Below are 23,771 nucleotides of genomic sequence, written 5' to 3' on the forward strand. Positions count from 1 at the left end.
GTATTTGTGTAGTACTCGTTGGTATGAACGCATAGGCGAAAACTGTTTGCAAGTCCGAATTATAACGGTATAGTTACGGACGTTTGAAATTAGTTACTTACATTTTAGATTATAAATTATTTGAACTCCCACTTTGTGGGAAAGAATCGCAATCAGTTTCAAGGAAAGAAAATAGAGACCAATTAGAAATTAGTGAGAGAGGGATCAACCAATCAGGAAGGAGAAAGAACCCTTCCCTTTCAACCTATGCACAACCCAGTTTCGACTCGGCCAAATTCCAACCAATCTTCACCATTTTTCAGGTGATTCATCTAGATCCACCAACTGCAAACTACTCAGCTACCCTGCTTCCATCTCCACCCAAAATCAAGGGTTTTTAAGGCCTAAACCGTGAAGAACTCCACCACCACCCTTAAGGATTTTCGCGGTTCTGACGAGTTTCAAGGATTTTCGCCGTTCTGACGAGTTTCACCACCCACCACCACCCTTAATCAACTCCACTTGGACCCAGGAACAAGACCCAACCAGTTGTAGGGGCGTTGGAACACCAAGGAAGGAGAATTGAAGCTCAACCATTATAGGGTTTTCGACAGATCGAGGGGAATTTGAGGTATTTCCTGATTGAATTGGCCTTGGGCACAAGTATGAAAGTTGTTCCTATCATTGAGATCTTCATCCCTATAAAATTTGGTAATTTTTAGAAATAGTGAAATTTTCAGGGAAGCCGAGGCGGCGGCACTTGGGCCAAGACCCCACCTGACCATCCTAGGCTAATTTTGATGTCCCAATTCTATATTTGACATCCATTCAATCAAATTATGATGTTTTAGTATAGTTTTGTAGTTCACCACCTAGTTAGCCGCCACGGGGCCCTCGTATACATTGACTATTCGACTATTGGATCGTCACCAAACCTTAATACTTTATAGTACGAAATATTTAAAGACCATACCAACTGATAGATCGGGAATCCGACGTACGGATCTTCCCGAAATGGAGTTGTAAGCTCGTAAAATAAAATGTTGACCGCCACTTGAATTTGCAATTGGTGGAGATCCAACCGTTGGATCGTAATGAAATTTTAGTATGATGTTCTATAAACATAATGTGTATCTTTGGAAGTTATGGATTGAAAATCTAAGATGCGGATCTTTCGGATCAAGTTATGTAGGGTTGTGGACCTTACCATTGACCTTTGACTGACGGTTGACTTTTGGTCAATGGGTTTCAAATCATTCTATAACGTCCTTGGGGATGTTTTTTTTATGTAAGTTCCATGTTCTATAGATAAGAATTCTGAGTTGTGAATTGATATTTGTTCTAGGAGACAATCGTTCGTGATGCCTTGATATTCGTGCTAGGGAATTGTAACACAGACTCTAGGTGAGTGGGTCTTTTCCTTTTTATATGATTGATAGTTTCCACAAATGCTTTTAAATTGATTTATGCATATCATGCCATGATTAAATAATGTTATAAGAAATGTTGCACTGTTGTGAAATGCCCAAAATGATCTTACGGGATGCGCAGGTAAGTTTAAGTGTGAACACGGAAAATTTCTTGAAACAAGAAACAAGAATACGTGTACAAAAATAATATTTTTTGGTGTCTAATGATTTTGGGGTTACGATCTCTCTCAAATTTGGTCCTCTGATTCTATCTTCGTAAGATGTAGATTTATTGATCCAAGGGCTGTCGATGCTTGATCTTGGATGAACGGTTGGAAGTTTCTTCAAGGGCCTTCGGGGCTTTGATCTTGAAGGTTGATGGAAGTTTCTTCAAGGGCCTTAGGGGCTTTGATCTTGAAGGTTGATGGAAGTTTCTTCAAGGGCCGTTGGGCTTGATCTTGAAGGTTGATGGAAGTTTCTTCAAGGGCCTTCGGGGCTTGATCTTGAAGTTTGATGGATGAGCGGATCTTCAAGGGCTTTTGGGCTTGATCTTGAAGGTTGATGGATGAGCGGATCTTCAAGGGCTTTTAGGCTTGATCTTGAAGAACGGTGATGAACGGATCTTCAAGGGCTTTTGGGCTTGATCTTGAAGAACGGTTGGTTTTCTTCAAGAGCCGTCGGGGCTTGATCTTGAATGAACAGTTGGTTTTCTTCAAGGGCTTTTGGGCTTGATCTTGAAGAATAGATGTGTGGATTTGTTTGTTGATCCAAGGGCCGTCGGGGCTTGATCTTGGATGAACAGTTGTTGAACGGATCTTTAAGGGCCTTTGAGGCTTAATCTTGAAGAACAGTTGTTTGTTGATCCAAGGGCCTTCGGGGCTTGATCTTGGATGAATGATTGCCTCAAGGATTTGACGAAGAACGAAGAGTGCTTTCTCCATTCTTCGGGATTCTTGGGAATTTGGGGGTTGGATGCTTGAGAGCTTTAGAGTTTCAAAGCTTCAAGGATTTTGGATGTGTGAGGAGTATTCTCTTCCATTTTGGGAGTAGAGAAATGTATTTGTGAATTGGTTTCCCAAGGTGATCTCTATTCCTCTTGATGGAGAAGCCTATTTATAGGTTTTGAGAGTGAATCACCACCATTCATTTTTTTGGTGAAGTGAGTGGAGGTTGTAGGTGAAGTGAGTGGAGGTTGTAGGTGAAGTAAGTGGATTTTGTAGGTGAAGTAAGTGTGTGAGGTTGGTGAAGTAAATAAATGTTGTAATTTTAATACATTGGTTAACATTTATTTTACCGAAATTTTGATGTCTACATTAAGTAAGGTCATGTTGATTGAAATTGTTGAATCATTGCTTTTTCATATAGAATGCTCATCATTGCTACACCCCGGTGTTAGTGCTTACACCCAGGGCCAAGGTTAGTCCTTCATGTGTATGTTCACCTCCCGCACTGCACGCACGCCTTGCTACACCCCGGTAGTCTTCACGTGATCATAGCACTAGAGCGATTATTATTACACCTAGTCCTGTTGTACATGTCACATTAGGTGACTCTGACTCGTCTGTTCGCATATGACTGATGAGCGATAGGTGCAATCGTATAGGTCACATATTTGGTGCTTGATCCAAAAAATACTTAAACTGCTTTTAGAACCTAAAATCAATTTCACCAAAAGTGTTTCTAGTCATTTTAAAAGCACACTCCTAAGAAAATGGGAGGTTTAGGAGTTAGAAGACTGGATCATTTTAATAATGCTTGTCTCGCTAAATTAGGTTGGAAGGTAATGACTGAGGAGAATAACTGGCGAGTGAAGTTAGTAAAAAGTAAGTATCTTAGAAAGGAAAATTTTATAGATAATAAAATTAGACAAAATCATTTTTTTGCTTGAAAAGTAGGGATGTTATTCTTAAGGGTATGACTGATGGAGGGTGGGTAATGATAAGGACATTTTGTTCTGATCCCACAATTGGGTTTTTCATTACCCGTTGTTCCATCTCTTACCCAATATTGACAACCAAAACATTAATTGGGACTTGAAAGTTAGTGAATTTATTGATAATTTTTGTTGGGACAGGAAAAAGCTTTCGCAAGTGGTTAGTAATGAAATTGTGAGGAAATTTTGTAATATTACAATTCCCTTGCAGAATTCCAAAGATGTGCTAGTTTGGGGTCCAAATACAAATGGTAAGTTCTCTGTTAAATCAGCTACTTGGATTCAGAAAGGGACGTTGACTCAATCTACAAAGCATAAGTTAATTAATAAGATGTGGAATCTAAATATTCCTCCTAAAGTTAAGATGTTTGTGTGGTTGTTCATTCGTGACAGACTTCAAACTAGAAAAAGATTAATAGTCATATTGTAACTAATAGTAATAAGATGTGTCTTTTTTGTAATTCCGTAGACGAGGACCAAATACATTTATTTTTTAATTGTGGTGTCACTAAATTGATTTGGGACCTTTGTTCCATTAAGCTGGGCAATTTGACTAATGCTAACTTCAACTCGACAGTAGACTGGCTAAATTCTTTAAAACATGTTGATAAGGAAGCTCCTAGTGATTTGAGCTTGCATTTGCTCCTTTGTTGCCAAATTTAGAATGACCGCAAAATATGGTGTCACATCCCAGCCCGGGTTATGGTGGGGGCCCGGGCCGGGATGTGACAATTTAAACTGACACACCCCGACCCAAAAAATTCAACTATTTCTAAAAATTACCAAAATTTATAGAAATGAAGATCTCAAAAAGAGGAACAACTTTCATACCTATGGCCAAGGCCAATTTGGCCTGGAAGAGCCCTAATTTTGCTAAAACCCGTCGAAAACCCTAGTTTTAGGTGCCTGTACGACAAGGTCGGAGTTGCCTAAAATATACATGTAGTCATGCCATAACTCTATCATTTCAACTAATACCATAAACTCACCTGAACTTACCTGGGTGTCCTACGTTCACCTATGCACTTCAAAGCATTCACAATAATTATATATAGGTGTATAATTGACATGTTATAACATAGTTGAGTATTTGATTGCATCATGGTTTATCTATATGTAGAGCCCAGGCCGAGATGTAACAATTTGGTATCAGAGCCAATCTTTGGCTGGAAGTGTGCCGACGAGGACGTCGGGTCCTCTAAAGGGGGTGGATTGTAACATCCCACATCGCCCAGGGGAGTGGATCTTATAAGCCTTATATGTATATTCCCATCTCTACCTAGCACGAGGCCTTTTGGGAGCTCATTGGCTTCGGGTTCTATAGGAACTCCGAAGTTAAACGAGTTCGCGCGATAGCAATCCCAGGATGGGTGATCCACTGGGAAGTTCTCATGTGAGTTCCCATAAACAAAACCATGAGGGCGTGGTCGGGGCCTAAAATGGACAATATCGTGCTACGGTGGAGTCGAGCCCAAGATGTGGTGGGGGCCCGGGCCGAGATGTGACAATTTGGTATCAGAGCCAATCCTTGGCCGAAAGTGTGCCGAAGAGGACGTCGGGCCCCTAAGGGGGGTGGATTGTTACATCTTACATCGCCCAGGAGAGTGGATCCTGTAAGCCTTATATGTATATTCTCATCTCTACCTAGCACGAGACCTTTTGGGAGCTCACTAGCTTCGGGTTCCGTTGGAACTCTGAAGTTAAGAGAGTAGCGCGCGAGAGCAATCCCATAATGGTGACCCACTGGGAAGTTCTCATGTGAGTTCTCAGAAGCAAAACCATGAAGGTGTGGTAGGGGCCCAAAGCGGACAATATCATGTTACGGTGGAGTCAAGCCCCAGATGTGGTGAGGGCTCGGGCCGGGATGTGACAATGGTGTTCATAAATGTTTTGCCTATCTCAACAAGATATAAGTTATTGGCTATATCTATGGGTGAACAATATCTTAAAGCCAATGGTAAGGTTTGAGAAGAAATATTGATGATACTTCCACAATTGTTAAATGGCATATGATGAGTAGATATTATATTATATTATATATTTAATCTTATTCTTAGTATATTTTGGCTATTATTTTGGAAGAATTTTGATATTTTGAATTGTATTTTCAATATAGGACTTTCGACTTCCTCTGGAACTATTGACCCTAAAAATTACAAAGCCTACGTGGCGCGTAGGCCGAGTAACTAATGAGCTAACTAACTACGTCCTTCAATTATATGCGGGGCGTGCCAACTCATCGACCGAGCTTGGTCAAGGAGTAAAATTTGTTGATGTTGCGTTGAGCACGTTGCTGACTTCTTGATCTTGCGACTGCGGCTGAGGAAGGAACACGGCTCGACCTTTGAGTTCTAGAGCTTGAATACAAGGCTGCTAGTTTTACGAAGTTTAATATCAAATTCGGCTCTCAGGGTGCCGAATGTAGTAACCTGGTAACACCTCACTTCTTTGTTAACCCACATTTTGTAAGTTTTAACCCCGTTGAGCCTTGTTTAGCCCTTATTCTTTGTTAACCCACATTATCCTCACCTAGCCTAGTTTAGGACAGTCCACACCCTTGTTCTTAAAAGATAGTGAGCATGACTTAAATGAATTCCTTTTGAGTTACATTATGCAAGAAACTGAGTGTGGGGGAGGGAATGTTTGTTCTTAAGTTTATATGTATGTTTTGAGATTCAAAAGAAAAGAAAAAGTTGTGAAAAACGTAGTATGTTATATGTGTTCAATAATGTGGAGTTTGGAATTGATATGAGCATATGGTGTCAATGGTTCTTGCATCTAAGTAGTAGCATTCCTTTCATGAGATCATATTCATACATTCACTTATAACTCCAGAAAAGTGCTTTCTTTGTTAAAACATATGTGAGTATTAGTTTTCATATCTACATTAATCTTCTCACATATAACTAGTATAAGGAGTGTAGTTAGAAAATCTGAGTGAAAATTGAGTGCATGTCTAGTAAGGACTTGAGGGAATTCTCTAAGGCATGTTACTACATTCAAAATGTTGTTTTAATCGATCAATTGTGAACTAGTAAGTGGTGACTGTGATTAAGTATGTGCTCAAGTGTAAAGATGACCAAAATCTGTGGGAATGATGATTTTTAACATGTCATGTGCATTGGAAATCCCTGAGGCAAATGTTGGAAGGTTTAGGTTGTGTTTTGTTCGTTTTGTCTCATTTCGTGTTCCTTTGTTTGTTTTTGTTTTGCTCGAGGACTAGCAAAAGCTAAGTGTGGGGGAATTTGATAGGAGCATATTTAGGCGACTTAGTTGGCTTGTTCTTGTGCATTTACGTTGTTATTTCTTAGTTCTTTAAGTCTTTTAAGCCATTTTCGTATGTTTTCAGGTTTTAAGGGCTAAAGGAGCAAAGAAGTGCATTTTGGAGTCTTTTGGAGCACTTTTGGGCTAAAGATGGATAGCTTATGCTTGGAGCCAAAGTGTTGGACGAAATTGAAGACCAAGTGAGCCTAGAATCGAAGGAAGAAGGTGGAATCAAGAATTGGAAACCAGTTTCCATTATTGGGAGTTTCTATTTTTGAAGGTTTCCAATTGTGCAAGTTTCCATTTGTGAAGGTGTCCATTTTTTAAGTTTCCAAATAATGTTGGTTGCCTAAATCACATGTTCTAGAAGCCCTAGACATGTCCTAAATTGTGCCGCACCTTACCTTCCTTTTCTCTCCAAATTTCTGGCTTTAAAATCCTTTCCCTTTTTCCTTGCCGTGAGATTCTTTCCCATTCCTCCCAAAATCAGTCACAAATCTTGTTTCCTTTAATTCTTGGTCAAAGGCACATTCCTGATTTCTTTTTCCCTTTCTTGCCATGAGTTTAATTCCTTTTCTCTCCCAAAATCTGTAAGATTATGTCACGACCCCTTTCTTAAAAGTCTTAGCCGCACCTATACATTCCCTTTCACTCAAAAATCTGCAAGTTTAATTGCACTTTCCCCTTCTTTTCCTCCCTTTGCCGCAAGACTTAGCCCTTTTCCTTAATTCCTGATTTCAATTACCTATTCTAAAGGGATTTAACTTAATTCCTGATTCTTAGAATTGATTTGGGGAATTAAACACTTACTTATTTCCTATGCAAGCCTTGCCGTGCCTTAATAAAGGGTTTGAGGGTCAGATTAGGGGGGATTCACCATTCGACATCCCTTGGACACAATTCACAACCCCTTGCCGCAGCTTCCTTCTAAACCCTTGACAATTTCTGACCTTTCACAACCCCTTGCCGCACCACCACTCATCTATACACATCCTTAGACCCTTGTGCCGCAGCAATTAGGAGAGGAAGGAGGGCTTGAACGTTTCATGCTTGCAGATTGGGGCGTTCTTAGGTGTACTTCGTTCTTGTTTTCAATGTTTACTTTGTTATTACTTTCTGAGTTGCTATAATCATGAGTGGCTAAACCCCTAGTTAGGGGAAAGTTTGAAGCCATGAACATGTTTGAGATATGAATTGATTTCTTCCAATTGTGATTTCTTAAGTTGTGATTGCAATTCAATTATCTATTTTATTCAAAACTTGTTCTTGTATGTTGATTAAGGATGCATACTTAGTTTTCATGCATGAACTCGATGCTAGTTTATAAATGAGTTTCACCTAATCGTCACAAGTTTATAAACATGAGTAGTGAAGGTTGCTAGTCACAACCGCGTTAATTGAATTCTTGGTAAGAGTATCATGCATTCATAGTTACAATTGCCTCGTCAACACTTATGATTTTCATAGAGCATAATGATCTCTCACTGTATCTCTTCTATGCATTCATGTTGAGGACCGTTGGAGAATGATTTGAATTGTCGCATGCATCATCCAATTCAATGACATAAGGAAATCTGAGGGTTAATTAGTGCATCACGGTTAACCTGGGGTGTTGAGCATCATAGTTAGTGAAAAGCAATTGGAAAATCGATTCATATACAAAAGTGTCATGTGTGGAGAATGGACCTCTAACTAATCCATCCATCATCTTGTTTCCAAAAATTCGTTTTACAATCTGCCTAGTTTTATAACTTGTTTTGTTATTTCAATTTTCGTCAAATCAAAACCCCCCCTTTACTTTCTTGTTCTATAGTGTTTAGAATCTGTTTAGTTTGTGTTTTAAAGTGTTTTGAATCAAACCATAATCTTAAATTCGTCCAAAATTGTGTTTAGAGTCAAAAACTGCCTAGTTAGTGTTTTTAGGCAGTTTTGAGTCTTTTGAACTTGTTTCGAGTCCTTTGAGTCTTTGTGAACGTTTTCAACTTTGTTTTTATGTTTTTGAGTCAGTTTAGAGGTTTTAGCAAGCCCTCCTAATCCCCGGTCCAGAACGATCCCTACTTGCATCTTTACTACAATTTGACAACAAGAGGGTTAATTTGTGTGCTTAACTATTTTCGCATCAATCCCTTCCCCCACACTTGTTTTTCTGCAAATTGTAGATCAAAAGGAATTCCCACTAAGTCATGCTTTCCTATCCTTTAAGAACAAGGGTATGGATAGTCCTAATCTAGGCTAGGTAATTATTATGTGGTTAACAAAGAAAATTGGCTAAATAAGGCTCAAAGGGGTTAAACCTACAATACATATGCAAAGGGGTAAGGCTTTTTGGCTCTGGTTTAACTAAACAACTTCATCTTATTATTTGTTATGCTAATCAATTTTATGCTTTGAATGAAATGGGCATGAGTTCTAGTATTTGGAACTATAGTGATGAAACGCATTCTAAGTAGTAACCAAGCAAAGAATGATGAGATCATGCAACGACTTCAAAAAACAAGAACATCAAAATTAATAACTCTCCAAATAAAGTTTAGGCTCAAGTCTCTTAGGGTTGTAGTGTTAGTTTGAGTCTCTTCCTTCAAGCATGTTACAAAAATTGATTTTTTTTCCTTTTTGTGATTACATGTGAATTTGTAAACGACAACTACAACTAAGCATAAACCAAAGAGCATATCAAACTTCCATCCATGTTTGTAACTTTCTTTAATAGTCATGCAATTAAAAACCAAATCCTCATCATTGTGTTGGAAGGTACCCTAAGACACAAACAAACAAAAAAACAAAATGACTCTAAAAACAACTCTTTTTGGGTTTTTGAAACACTCTTTTTCGATATTTTTTTTACAAATTTTCGGATTTTCTATTTAAGACACATAAAAACACTTGAAAACACACTAAAAACACTTAAAAACAGTGAATAACAACTTAGAAGTGAAAGGTGATAAAATCCCACGAATTTTCTTGAAAAACACTTTATTTACCCCCCCCCCCCCCCACACTTAAACCAAACATTGTCCTCAATGTTTTAAGCATAGACTCACAAACAAACAACCAAATAACACAACTAACAAACACGACAAACATGGCAAAGTAAAAGCAATAAAGAGTAGGGTTTAGGAAACCAAATCTGGTTATGGAGTGTTGAAGCTTCCTAGTTCTTCTGTATTTGCATAGGTTGCCTCCCAAGAAGCGTTTTCTTTAACGTCTTCCAGCCGAACGATCCTTCCTCTTAAGCTTCATTGGGGCCCACGGCTTGGAAGCTTGCACCATCTACGACATGCTCTTCAAAGTTCTCACAGTATGGCTTCAAACGATGTTCGTTCACTTTGAATTCTTGCCCTGTCTTTAAACTTTGAATTTGGACTGCACCATAAGGAAATACATTAGTAACAACAAACGGGCCAATCCATTTAGAACGTAACTTACCTGGAAACAAGCGAAGGCGGGAATTGAAGAGTAGCACTTTCTGCCCTATAACAAATGTCTTGCTACGAATCATCTTGTCATGGAATGCCTTTGACTTCTCCTTGTAAATCAAAGCGTCTCGTATGCTTCATGCCTTATCTCCTCAAGCTTGTTCAATTGAAGCTTCCTATGGATTCCAATGGCTTCAATGTCCATGTTGAACGTTTTGACGGCCCAATGTGCTTTGTGCTCCAATTCAACGGGAAGATGACATGGTTTCCATAGATGAGCCGAAATGGGGACATTCCAATTAGTGTTTTTTAGACCGTACGATATGCCCACAATGCATCATTCAAACGCAAGCTCCAATCCTTCTGGTTTGGCCCAACGGTCTTCTCCAAAATCTGCTTGATTTCCCGATTAGAAACCTCGGCTTGCCCACTTGTTTGAGGATGATAAGGTGTTGCCACCTTATGTGTGATGTTATATTTCTTGAGCAAAGCTTCAATGGTTCAATTGCAAAAATGGGACCCTCCATCACTAATAAGAACTCTTGGCATTCCAAATCTAGCAAATATGTTAGTTTTGACAAAATCTGCAACCACTTTGGAATCATTAGTACGGGTGGCTTTTGCTTCCACCCATTTCGACACATAATCCACCGCAAGTAAAATATAAAGGAAACCATGAGATGAAGGAAAATGACCCATAAAATCAATACCCCAAATATCAAAAATTTCGACACCATAGATAGGTGTCTACGACATTTGGTCTTTTGGACCTATATTTCCAGTTCTTTGGCACATGTTACGCAAAAAGTTCTAGCATCCTTAAATATAGTAGGCCAATAAAAACCACATTCAAGTACTTTACGTGCCATCCTTTGAGTGCCAAAGTGACCTCCACATGCATAAGTGTGACAAAACGTTAAAATTGAATTAAACTCCGATTCATGCACACACCTACGAATGATTTGATCCGCGCAATATTTCCACAAATAAGGATCATCCCACACATAAAACCAAGCCTCCCTTTTAAGTTTATCACGTTGGTGTTTATTTAGGTTGCTTGGAATTTGTTTAGACACCAAATAATTCACTAAATCGGCATACCATGGCTCACTTACCTCAATGGACATCAACTGCTCATCTAGGAATGTCTCTGGGATAGGCATGGCCTCTTCTTCATGCACCATATGGCTCAAGTGGTCAGCCACCACGTTTACACTTCCTTTCTTGTCCCGGATTTCGATATCGAACTCTTGAAGTAGAAGCATCCAACGAATAAGCCTTGGTTTGGCCTCCTTTTTGGTGAGTAAGTACTTCAACACTGCATGATCAATGTAAATTATAACCTTAGTACCAAGTAAATAAGAACGAAATTTATCTAAAGCAAAAACAACAGCAAGAAGTTCTTTTTCCGTTGTGGAGTAGTTCAATTGGGTATCATTCAAGGTCCGGGATGCATAATAGATGACATGTGGCTGTTTGTTCTTCCTTTGGCCTAAAACAGCTCCTAATGCATAATTCGAGGCATCACACATAAGCTCAAAAGGAAGGCTCCAATTTGGTGGAACAATGATGAGGGCCGAAGTGAGCATCTCCTTAAGGTGTTTGAAGGCCTTCTCACACTCCTCATCGAACTTGAATGGTACATCCTTTTGGAGAAGTCGTCAAAGGGGGTTGGAAATCTTTGAAAAGTCCTTGATGAATCGCCTATAGAATCCTACATGTCCCAGAAAAGAACGAACCTCTCTAACCGAAGTAGGAGAGGGTAAGTAGCGTACAAGATCTATTTTTGATTTATCAACCTCAATCCCTTTGGCCGAAATTATATGCCCTAAAACTATGCCTTGTTTTACCATGAAATGACATTTTCCCCAATTTAAAACAAAGTTAGTTTCAATGCATCGTTCCAAGATTAAAGTGAGATTATGTAAACAATCATCAAACGAATCACCAAACACACTAAAATCATCCATGAAAACTTCAATAATCTTCTCCACAAAATCTGAAAATATACTTACCATGCATCTTTGAAAGGTGGCAGGTGCATTGCATAAACTGAATGGCACGCGACGATAAGCAAAAGTACCAAGGGGACACGTGAAACTGGTCTTTTCTTGGTTATCCAGAGCTATGACAATTTGATTATATCCCGAATACCCATCAAGAAAACAATAAAAAGAGTGACCGGCTAACCTTTCAAGCATTTGATCAATGAACGGCAAAGGGAAGTGGTCCTTCCTTGTGGTGGCGTTGAGCTTTCTATAATCTATGCAAACTCTCCAACCTGTTTGGATACGTGTTGGCACAAGCTCATTCTCGGCATTCTTCACCACCGTTACTCCAGATTTCTTTGGCATAACTTGAACTGGTGAAACCCAACGGCTATTCGAGATAGGATAAATCACTCCACAATCAAGTAATTTGATAACCTCTTTCTTCACAACTTCCATCATTAGAGGGTTGAGTCGACGTTGAGCCTCTTAAGTTGGTTTAGCTCCCTCCTCTAGAAGTATGCGATGCATGCATGTTGTAGGGCTAATTCCCTTAATATCGGCCAAGGTCCATCCTATGGCTATTTTGTGCTCTTTCAACACTCGAACCAATTTCTCCTCCTCCATTGCCATGAGTGATTGAGAAACAATGACGGGCAACGTTTCTTTGTCTCCCAAATAGACATACTTCAAGTGACTTGGCAATGGTTTAAGTTCAAGAACGGGTGCCTGAATCACTGAAGGTAATAACTTGTTAGTAGAAACGAGCATTGAAATTGGGTTTGGGGGCTTACTTTGATATTGTGGCGATGATTCAAGTGCAACCACCATCTCACCAACTTCATCATCAAGCAAGGCCAGGTTGGGTGTTAAACCCAATCCTTCAGCAATTGTTGTTTCAAGTGGGTCTTTGTCCAACGAATCAAGAAAGTCATGCACCAATGAATCAAATACATCAATAGAGAAACAAGAATGATCATCTTTAGGATATTTAATATTTCAGAAAGATTGAAATCAATAACTTCCCCATCAAATTCCATCATTAAAGTCCCTTTGAACACATCGATCTTGGTGCGGGCTGTTTTCATGAACGGTTTCCTAAGTAGGATCGGCAATGGTGTAGAATGGGTTGAATCTTCCATGTCAAGCACGTAAAAGTCCACCGGAAAGATCAAATTGTTAACCTACACCAAAACATCTTCCAAAACTCCTTTTGGATAGGCATTAGAACGATCGGCCAAATGAATAATCACACCATCGTTTTTAAGCTCTCCTAAATTCATAGATGCATAAATTGAGTAAGGCATGACATTAATTGAAGCTCCTAAGTCTAGCATAGCATGTTCAAACTTAGTATTTCCAATAACACAACAAGGAATTGTAAAACTACCCGGATCTTTGCATTTGGTGGTAGTTTTCTTTGTAACACTGCCGAAACATTCTCACTTACCTGGACCACCTCTTTGTTCAAAATCCTCTTCCTTGTTGTGCAAAGCTTTTTCAAGAATTTAGCGTACTTAGGAACTTGCTTGATTGCATCAAGGAGCGGAATATTGACTTGAATTTTCCTAAAGGTTTCCATAATGTCCTTCTCATTCTCTTCTTTCTTTGATTACCTAAATCTGGTAGGAAAGGGCACATTTAGTGGAATAGAACTTGACAAAGTCGAATTTGGACTTACCTTGGTGATGTTGGATGGTTTTGGGACAATAGGTGGCTGCGGCAAGGTTTGTTCCACCCTTGCCGTGGCTTTTGCTCCTTGTTCATCCTCTTCTTGCAGCAGCGTGTCCTTTTCTTGGCTTGTTTTGGACGGTTTTGGGGTGGTTCCAATCTCCTTACCACTTCTCAACGTGATTGCCTTGGCGGTTTCAAAACCTCCCTTCGGATTGACGATTGTTGAACTAGGCAATTTACCTTCCTCTCTGAATTGGCCCATGAATTCCGCCATTTGCCCTATTTGTTTCTTCAATTCTCCCATCTCCTTTGCTTGATTTTGATAGCCCTGCGACAAGGTAGTTAGTAATTGAAGAACATTATCATTATTCATTGACAAACTTAAATTTGGTTGAATAGGTTGAGATTGTGGGAATGGTTTTTGATATATCCCAGGGGATGGTCGAAATCCTCCTCTATTGCCGTCAGTTTGGGGTTGTTGAGGCTCCCTCCACTTGAAATTTGGGTGATCTCTCCATCCCGGATTGTATGTATTTGAGTATGGATCATTCCTTTGTGGATTTTGGCCTTGATAACCTATGGCATTGGCGCTTTCCCATCCTCCATTCTCTATCAATTGAGGACATTGATCATTGAGGTGCCCTTGCATAGAGCACATGCCACACACACTTGGTGTACTTCCTTGCACTTTGGATCCTTTAACAACCTGAGACACAAGGCCGAAAGTTCTTTGATTGTTCGATTGTCCGCCACCATGCTTGCTTCTTCTTCAAATTCAGATTCAGAATCTGAACTTGAACTAGGTGGATTAGGTTCTGGTTGCTTCCTCTTTCTTCTCAAAGTTCGTTCAAAATCGTCGTCAAAATCCAATATGTTTGCACGAATAGGTTGAGAACGACGAGTCATAAACTAGTACCTGAAACAAAGAATAAAAACAAATCAACAACCAATTTAAAAGGCACAGCAAACTTAAACAAAAAGACACAAAGACACAAATTAGACACTTTGACACAACACAAACAAAAGGGATTAGCAAGTTTGCTAATCCCCGGCAATGGCGCCAAAATTTGATGTGAAAATTAACTTGACACACAAATTAAACCCTATTTGTGACAATTGTAGTAGATATGTAAGTAGGGATCATTCTAGACCGGAGATTAACTAGGGATGCTAATCAATACAAATAAGACTCAAAAACACTAAACTAGACTCTATAGACTCAAAATTAACTTAAGACACTTAAAACAACAACCAACAATCAAAAAGACTCAATTCTAGACCTAACAAGTGATTTGGACGAAAATAGGACTTAACTTGACTCAAAAGACTCAAAGAAAACATATTTTAACTCAAATAATAAGACTAAATGAAAAGGGGATTGTTTTTGACGAATTTAAGACTTAAAACAAAAACTTTGAATAAAACACTTTGTAAAAACGAATTTGGGTGAATTAAATGGGTGAAAGGCTAGTTAGAGGGTCCTTCTCCACACATGATATATGCATACAAACCAATTTCCAGTTATTATTCCTTTAGACTATGAATGACAACGTCCTAAGTTAGTTGCATCGCACAACTAACTATCAGATTTTCCTTATTTCATTGAATTGAATGAATACGCATTACAACCAAATTATCTTTTTCAAGTCCTTTATATGAAACACATAATAAAGATTTATATCAAAAGTCATTAAGTTTTGTGAAAACCATAAGTATTGACAAGGCATTTATCACTATGAAACGCATGAGACTCATACCAAGGATTTACTTACTGCGATTGTGACTAGCAACCTCCACTACTTGTGAATATAAGTGAATAACTATTACGTGAGACTCCCTTATACTCTAGCATCAAATTCATGCATGCAAATTAAGTGTCGACCCCCAACCTACATACATAAACAAGTTTTAATAACTTAGATAAGCAAATCACATTCATGCCTTAAGAAACAATAACTGGACGTAATCAATTCATATAAAGCATATAATCATGGCTTCGAATTCACCTCTAACTAAAAAGAAATTAGTTCCACATGTTCATCATAATTGAAAACCAAATTAACATAAACATTGAACTAAAACTAAGGATATAATACACCTAGAAACACTCCACACTCCAATGGCATGCACGGCACTCCCTTGGATGGTAGATTGCATAAGTTTTCTTCTCCTTCCTTCCTTGCTTGCGGCACTAGGGTGATGTGGTGTGAATTATGGTGTTTGATGGATGAAAGTATGAATGAATGAATGAGTGAATGGATAATTTGAATGGTGCGGCATAGGGTTGTATTTATAGGCTAATTTATGCACAATTTCTTAAGGAAAAGGATTGCACAATCCAATGGGAAAAGGGTTAAGTCTTGGCAGAAACCAAATGGGAATGGAATAGGGGATACACGGCAAGGTTTTAGGGACTTCTAGAAGGATAGGTGCGGCACACATGTAGGAGGAAGATAGGGTGTTCTAGAAAGAGTATTTAGGGTAGATTCCTAAACCTAAAGGGACAAGAACACATGGCATAGGTACAGAGGAAGGATTACAACTCCTAAACCTACAAGGAATGGCCTACATGCGGCATACAAAGGGATTAGGCTTCTAGAATCTGAATTAGGTGTTTAAATGTATAACTAATCCCTTCTAATTAGCTAGATTTAAGGCACAGCCTGATTTGGATAGGATAAGATAGGATAATGTTATAGTTAGGAAAGGATAAGGTTGGTTAGGATAGGATAAGATAAGGTTGGATAAGGTTCCTTATTTCTTGCTATTTCCTTATCTTCTTTGCATTTGAACTTCTTCCTCCAGATTTGTAGCCTTTCCTAGCCCCTCTTGACTTCAATTTCGTCCATCCATTTTGCTCCATAGTTAAGCTATCAAATCCATGCCCAAAACTGCTCCAAATAGCTTCAAAATGCACTTTCTTGCTCCTTTTGCCATTAGGACCTAAAAACATACGAAAATAGCTTAAAAGACTAAAATAAATAGTAATTAACTAACTAAATGCAAGGAAACAACATAACTAAGTAGCATAAATATGCTCCTATCAACTTCTGGCATGCTTAGCTTGACTTCCATGTTCATTACCTTTCTGCGCGCCTCCTCTCGCTGAATAGTAGCACAAACACTAGAGAATGAGGGCACATCAGGGTTCATCAGAATGTGACTTCGAAAGTCTTCGAACTCAGAACTGAGGCTTGCCAAAAGCTGGAAGATTTTGTCTTCCTTAGCCTTCTTTATTAGCACCATAGCATCAATGGTGTAGGGACGATAGACATTCAATTCGTTCCACATGGTTATTAGCTTTCCAAGATGTTGCACGAAGGGTTGTCCTTTGATGTGATATAAACTAGCACACAAATTAAACCCTCTTTTAGATGGTTGTAGTATATGAAAGTAGGGATCGTTCTAGGCCGGAGATTAGGAGGGACTGCTAATCTACTCAAATTAGACTCAATTACACTAAACTAGACTCTAATCACTTAAAACAAACTAGAATGACTCAAAACAGCACAAAACAAACAAATTGACTTAAAACAAGACTAAAGGGTGATTTGGACGAATTCTAACTTATGTTGACTAAAAAAACTAAAAAGAAACCAATTTAAACAGATTCTAACTAAAAGACACAAAATATAAAGGGGGAAGTGGTTTTTGACGAATTTAAAGTAAAAGCAAACAGATTTAAAAACTCTAAACTTTGGACGAAATTGGGTGTTTTAATGGGTGAATGGCTAGCTAGAGGGTTTATCTCCACACATGACACATATGCATACAAATCGATTTCCAGTTATTATTCCTATAAGCCATGAATGACAATGCCCCAAGTTAACCGTGAACTGCACAAATTAACCATCAAATTTTCCTAATTTCATTGAATTGGACTCAGCGACGCAATCAAATTATTCTTATCAAGTTCCTTATATGAACTGCATGATAGAGATACATAGCAAAGATCATTAAGTTCTATGAAAACCATAAGCATTGACATGACATTCGTAACTATGAACTGCATGATACTCCTGCCATGGATTTACTTAACGTGATTGTGACTAGCAGCCTCCACTACTTATAAATATAAGTTCATAACTATTGGGTGAAATTCCCTTATATTCTAGGATCAAATTCATGTATGCAAACTAAGTATGCATCCTTAATCAACATACAAGAATAAGTTATCAATCAAATAGATAAGTAAATCGCATGTTTTACGAAACAATAATTGGAGGAAATCAATTCATATCAAACATATGTCCATGGCTTTGAATCCATCTCTAGCTAAAACGAGTTTAGTTCCTCATGTTCGCACTTAAACAAAGATAACTTAAATTAAACATTGAAAGCAAAAGATAGAATACACCTAAGAACGTTCTAGCAATCCAAGCTTGAATGGCAAGGCACGGCTCCAAGGGTCTCCTCTCCTTTCTCCTTGCAAGGCTGCGGCACAAGAGAGATTTGTGTGTATGATGGATGTGTGGTGTGAATTGTGGTGAGAGATGGGTGCTTTATGATTGCTGCGGCATAAGGTATTTATAGGGAGAAGGGAAGGCATGGCAAAGGCTAAGAATGAGGGGAATTAGGACTCCAAATCAACAAGGAAAAAAGACACTTCTCATTCAGATTCTAGGGATGAAATGGAATGGTCCTTGCGGCAGGAAACATGGCTTCTAGAAGGGGTGGATGCGGCATAGATTTAGGGATAGGGCTTTGGCTTCTAGAAACCTGATTTGTAGGTATCCTAATGTCATTTAGATTCCTCCTTGCAGTTGGAATTAAGGTGGGATAAGATTAGGATAGGATAAGATAAGATAAGGTTAGATAATGTTTGGATAAGATAAGGTAGTTTGGATAATGTTTCCATCTTCTTAGGTGATTCCTTATCTTCCTAGTCTTGACTTAATTTCTTCAACTCTTGAGCACATTCCTAGCCTCTTTTGATCTTCAAGAACGTCCATCCACCTTGCTCCATGCATGTGCTATCCATTCCAAGCCCAAAACTGCTCTAAAATGCTCCAAATTACACTTTCTTACCAACTTTGCCATTTGAACCTGAAAACACACGAAAATAGTCTAAAACACTCTAATAAGTAGAAATTAGCTACGTAAATGCAAGAAAACAAGCTAACTAAGTCGCATAAATATGCTCCTATCATCCTTCTTGTTGCAAGCCAGAAATATCTCTCTTCAGTTGGAAAACACAAGCTGAGTTGTTCTGGTTTCCATACATTTCTTTGAGATTCTTCCAAAGATGCATGGATGACTCAGCATAATTGAAAAACTCATCAATTTTTCGCTCCATTGAATTGAGCAGCCAAGACATAACCAGTTGGTCCTTGCACAACCAAGCATCATAGCTTGAATAAGAGATCTCAAGCATTGGAATGGCCACATTAACATAGCCGAGTTTAGATCTTCCCCCTAGAGCTAATGTAACAGCCTTTTCCTAGGCAAGATAATTAAACTCGTTTAAAAGAACTGAACTAAGATGTTGGTTTGGGTAGACATCAACATCAGAAAAAGATGAAGGTGGAGAAATGTGGGAACTTTCTCCTTCAAGATTTATAGAGCTTTGTTCAGCCATAGTTGTGGGTTGAAAAACAGCTCAAAGAACAATCAGAAAAGTATACAGAAACAGGCCTGTTAGGGTCACTGCTTTGATACCATGTTGTAATTGAGAGTTTCAATATTCATTCAAATCATAATTTGTACAAGAGTACTAATTAGTATATATGTACAAGAAGAAAGGAACATACTCCTATGTCCCCTTGATTTACGCCTAGTCCTAGTCAGCTAATTACAATCCCTTGAATAAGGACAAAAGGTAACCAGCTAATTATAATCATAATAATACAAGAAAGATGATCCTAGAAACCAGCTATAGATTGAAGGAACGCTGGAGCAATGCCCTAGGAACAAAGGGTATCATATTGGACAATGGATATAAGCCTATGAGATTGAACAGTGGGTATAAGCCTTAACCTTAGTTGACTTTCTTCTTCCAATAATCCTAAACATATCTTCTATCGGCTCCTTCTTCTATGTCTTCTTCTTCATCTTTGTCGAGCCTCGCAACAACCATTGCTGGATGATTGGAAGAGTCGCTATGGAGAAAGAAGATGAGAATGCAGAGTAAGAAAACAAGCAGGGTTGGGTTTCAATGGATGTTAGCCTAAAAATTGTTCACGTAGACATCGTGTGGCAGAGTAATTGAATGGAAAGTTGGAAAATCTAACGACAGGGGTAATTGACTAATTTTACAAGTCCTAGAAGGTAATTGACTAAAATTAAAGTTCAGGGTGTAAATTAACATCTCCTTACAAGTTTAGGGATAAATTGGTTAATACCCTATAAAAAATAACTTGAAATGAAAGCAATGTTTTATCCTTTTTATGGGATCTTGCCATAAAAAAAAGGGTTTGCTTATTTTTGTTGAAATTTTCTTTAGTTTCTCAAAATTATTTATTTTTATTTTTACAAATGACATTATTAGTGAGTTAAATTGTTAAATATTAGGAGAAGTGAGTTGGTTGGGATAGAACTCACCTAAACGCATAAACAATATTACTTTATGTCAATGTTTTAAAGCATCATATGCTCTGAAATTTATTCTTTTAAATTTATTTTCAGAATAAAATAGAAAAATAAAACTTCAAAGTTGAAAATTACAATAATATGGTAATTGTAAGATCGTATTTCATTAAACAAGGAAGATTTTATACCTTATCAGATGAGTCAAATCACGAATATTTTCACTCAAAATTTTATTTTGATATGCATAAAAATTAATAACATGAAAATAAGAAAAGAAAAGAAAATTTAAAATAACCGAAAACAAAAAGAAGAAAGGTATAAACAGTCTTAAAATCACTCATCAATCATCATATTTAGTGTAAATAATATCTTTTATTAAAAAAAATTAGGATAAAACCGTAATCACACTCTCAACTAGATAAACAGAGCTGATGGTAATTTTGTTGGATGGGAGAGACATTGGAAGTCCAGACAAGAAAATCTGAAAGTAGCAGTTTTCAGTCTTTTTCTCCTCCATTAATGGAGGGAAGAACGTTTGTATAAACTCTCTCTCACATCACCACCTTCTACTTCTGCCGCCATTTCATCAGATTCTCTGTTTCCTCCTCTGTTTCTCGTTATGGAGGAAAAGTAAAGCGCTTTTTCCGAGTCACCCCCAGTGACTCAGACGGTGGGTATGTCCATGGTGGCCGCGGCATACCTGTTTTGGAAACAACCCAAGTGACAGATATTGCAGCAGCAGCGAGTGTTGGGAGTGGTCATTTCTCTGGGAAGAAGAAGAGAGGGAGGCCCAGAAAGTATGATGCAGACGGAAATTTGAGGCCGGGGTATAATAGTAGTAATGACAAAACTAAGGGTGGCGCTGCCCCACCGCCGCCGCCCGGGTTTTATCTTTCATCCCCTCCGTCCTCTGAGTTTTCATCTTCTTCCAAAGAAGGAAGGGGGAGGCCTTCTGGATCCGGCCACTGGCAGATTTTTGCTTCTGTGGGTAAGTTTATCAATAGGAAGGACTAGCAGTACTACAAAGTTTGAAGCTATTTTTTTATTTTTTATTATTTTATCTTTTTTGGTTCTCTGTGTTTGTTTGTTTGGTTACCGAGAAAATGCTGTAAAAAGGAAAGAAAATTTGAGTGGGATTAGGATAATGTGCTTGGTGCTTGGTTTGGTTGATACTCATTTGTGTTTTGTTTTGTTTTTTTTTTCTTTTTTCTACATTTTCTGATGTATAACGGAAGACGTGAGACAGAACATAGCACAATGGCGTTCTAGGATTCATATAGTTGATACCATTTAGTGGGAAAAGGCTTTGTTGTTGATGTTGTTTCTGATGTATAAAGCTCAACTTATCTACCTAATAGAAGAAAAAAAGGAACCTTCGTTTATTCTTGTTAAATTATCTTTTGTTTTCTTGTATTTTCTCACCAACCAAACAGACCCTTTCTGGCTAAATAGTTCATTTGGATACTAGGAAAATCAGCCTCACTTATTTTGGCAGGAGAGTTGTTTGCAAACACAGCTGGTGGGGACTTCACACCACGTGCGGTTAATGTTAGCACTTGGGAGGTAAAATTTCCTCTATTCACTCATCCTCAACTGCAAAAATTCTTTCGTGTTCCCGAGTATCCTATACTCTCTGGGATTTTCCGCGGTTTAGATCTTGTGGGTTGCATGAAAAAACTGACAAAAGGGTACATAAAAATTGTGGGAATGCAGGATGTTACAAGCAAAATATTTTCAATTTCTCAGAAGGGTCGAGGCGTTTGCGTTCTCTCTGCAAATGGAGCTGTTTCTAACGTCACCATTCGCCAACCGGGTTCTTCTGGCGGCATTCTCACCAATGAGGTATAATCTCACATCTCCTTCTGTCAACATCACTTGGCCCCTTTTCTTTTTTGGTTGGAATTGCTTACAAGTAATATGTCTTAGGAATTTTTAACTACAGTTTTGCTGCTTTCTGCTATTTGATGCTGTTTTTTCTGCAACTGTAGTCTTTAAAATGTATGTCATTAGGGTGTTTGATTTGTTTAGCATCCTGTAAAAACATTCAACTTTCTTGCAGGGCCGCTTTGAGTTATTGTCTTTATCTGGGTCATTTACAGTCACTGAGACTGGTGGTGTAAAAGGTAGAACTGGCGGCTTGAGTGTCTCCTTGGCAGGCCCCGACGGTCACGTTATATGTGGTGGCATTGCTGGTGTGCTAACAGCTGCCAGGCCTATCCAAGTAAACTCCTTTCTATTTGAATTGCGAAACATGTCCTTTTCATTTTCTGACCATAATACCAAATTACCCTCAGGGTAGCGGTATTCCAAGTCAATCGCGCGCTGACATACGTTTTAATTTTCCGCCATGGCAACACACGATTGGCTTGGGATAAGCACAAGGGATTATGCATTTTAACTAAAATAATATCAAATGGATACCAGATGCATAAGATCAGGAAGCTTGATGCCAAATGGAAAATAGGTCAGATTGTGGTTGGAAAAGGTTTTGACAAAGTTGTGTTGTTTGTGGTTAGATTGTGGTTGGAAGCTTCATGCCAAATGGATACAAGGCTCATAAGATCAGGAAGCATTATCGTGAGCATACAATAGGTTCCCCAATCTCATCTGCTCCAAATACAGTCACAGCAGCAACAGCGACATCTCAAGCACAGCCTAAAACTGAAACCAGACTGAACTCGACATCCCCTTCACCGGCACAGAGCCATGGAGGAGATGCAGATGAAAGCATGATTCAAATGCACAACACCAATGTTATGTCCACTAATGCGAGCTGGAATGGCGCATCTGTTCCTGGTGTATCTGTAACCGGTGCTTAGAATAAGGTACCTATTATATGTATGCTGCAGAGTGATGAAGCTTCACCGCAGATGGGAAGACACAGCAGGACGTACATCAAACTAATCATTTTTTCATTTTTACTGTGGTAAGATGGAGATTTTAGTGACAGTAGTGGATAGTTTCAGCTTCAGATTGTAGGAAAACAGAAACATTTGCAGCATCTATTTTAGCTTAACATGCTGAGATAATGGTTATCAATTCAGTTAAATTCTAGTAATTCGGATTTCGATTAAATTAAATTACTGTTTGAAGAAATTGGATAACAGTTCAACGTATTGTATCGTACAAGTCTTATTTAGTGGGGTTAGACTAAGAGTAAGGCCAGTTTAGTATTGTTGTTGTTGTTGGTTTTTTTTTTTTTTTTTTTTTTTTTTGACAAAAAATTGCTTCACTTTAAAGTTAAACAGTAAAAAAATATTTGGTAAAAATAAACTTATTTTAAAAGTAATGACCTTTAGACAACCGCTTCTAAATAACTTGTAGGTTATTTTTAAAGCTGCTTTAATAAAAAAAACAGAGTTGAGCCTTTAGAATATTTTTTATTTCTGTAATAAGCTTATTATTTTAAAAAATGACATTACTTATACTCCTAAACGCTGCTTTTACATTGTTTTTCATACTCAAAACACTTTTAAAAATACAGTTTATTAAACGCTCAACTACTTTATTTTGCAGCTAATTATCATAAGCAATTTATTAAAAAAGCACAGCAATCCCAAATGGCCTTACCTCAAACTGA

The 23,771-nt window shown here is 38.2% G+C and overlaps 1 protein-coding gene across 1 annotated transcript; it reads left to right on the top strand.

Moving 5' to 3' along the window:
* Window positions 1-20,740: 20,740 nt before the first annotated feature.
* LOC137744408 (AT-hook motif nuclear-localized protein 7-like) lies at window positions 20,741-23,287 on the top strand (the record flags this gene model as incomplete). The annotated part of the gene is made up of 5 exons (XM_088680918.1): window positions 20,741-21,179; window positions 21,687-21,754; window positions 21,905-22,033; window positions 22,251-22,412; window positions 22,708-23,287. Coding segments are annotated over 5 exons (1,101 nt in total), but the record flags the coding sequence as incomplete, so codon positions are not given.
* Window positions 23,288-23,771: the final 484 nt, after the last annotated feature.

Source organism: Pyrus communis, chromosome 12 (assembly GCF_041283825.1).
Source record: "Pyrus communis isolate YQ-2024b chromosome 12, ASM4128382v1, whole genome shotgun sequence".
Classification (NCBI taxonomy): Eukaryota; Viridiplantae; Streptophyta; class Magnoliopsida; order Rosales; family Rosaceae; genus Pyrus; species Pyrus communis.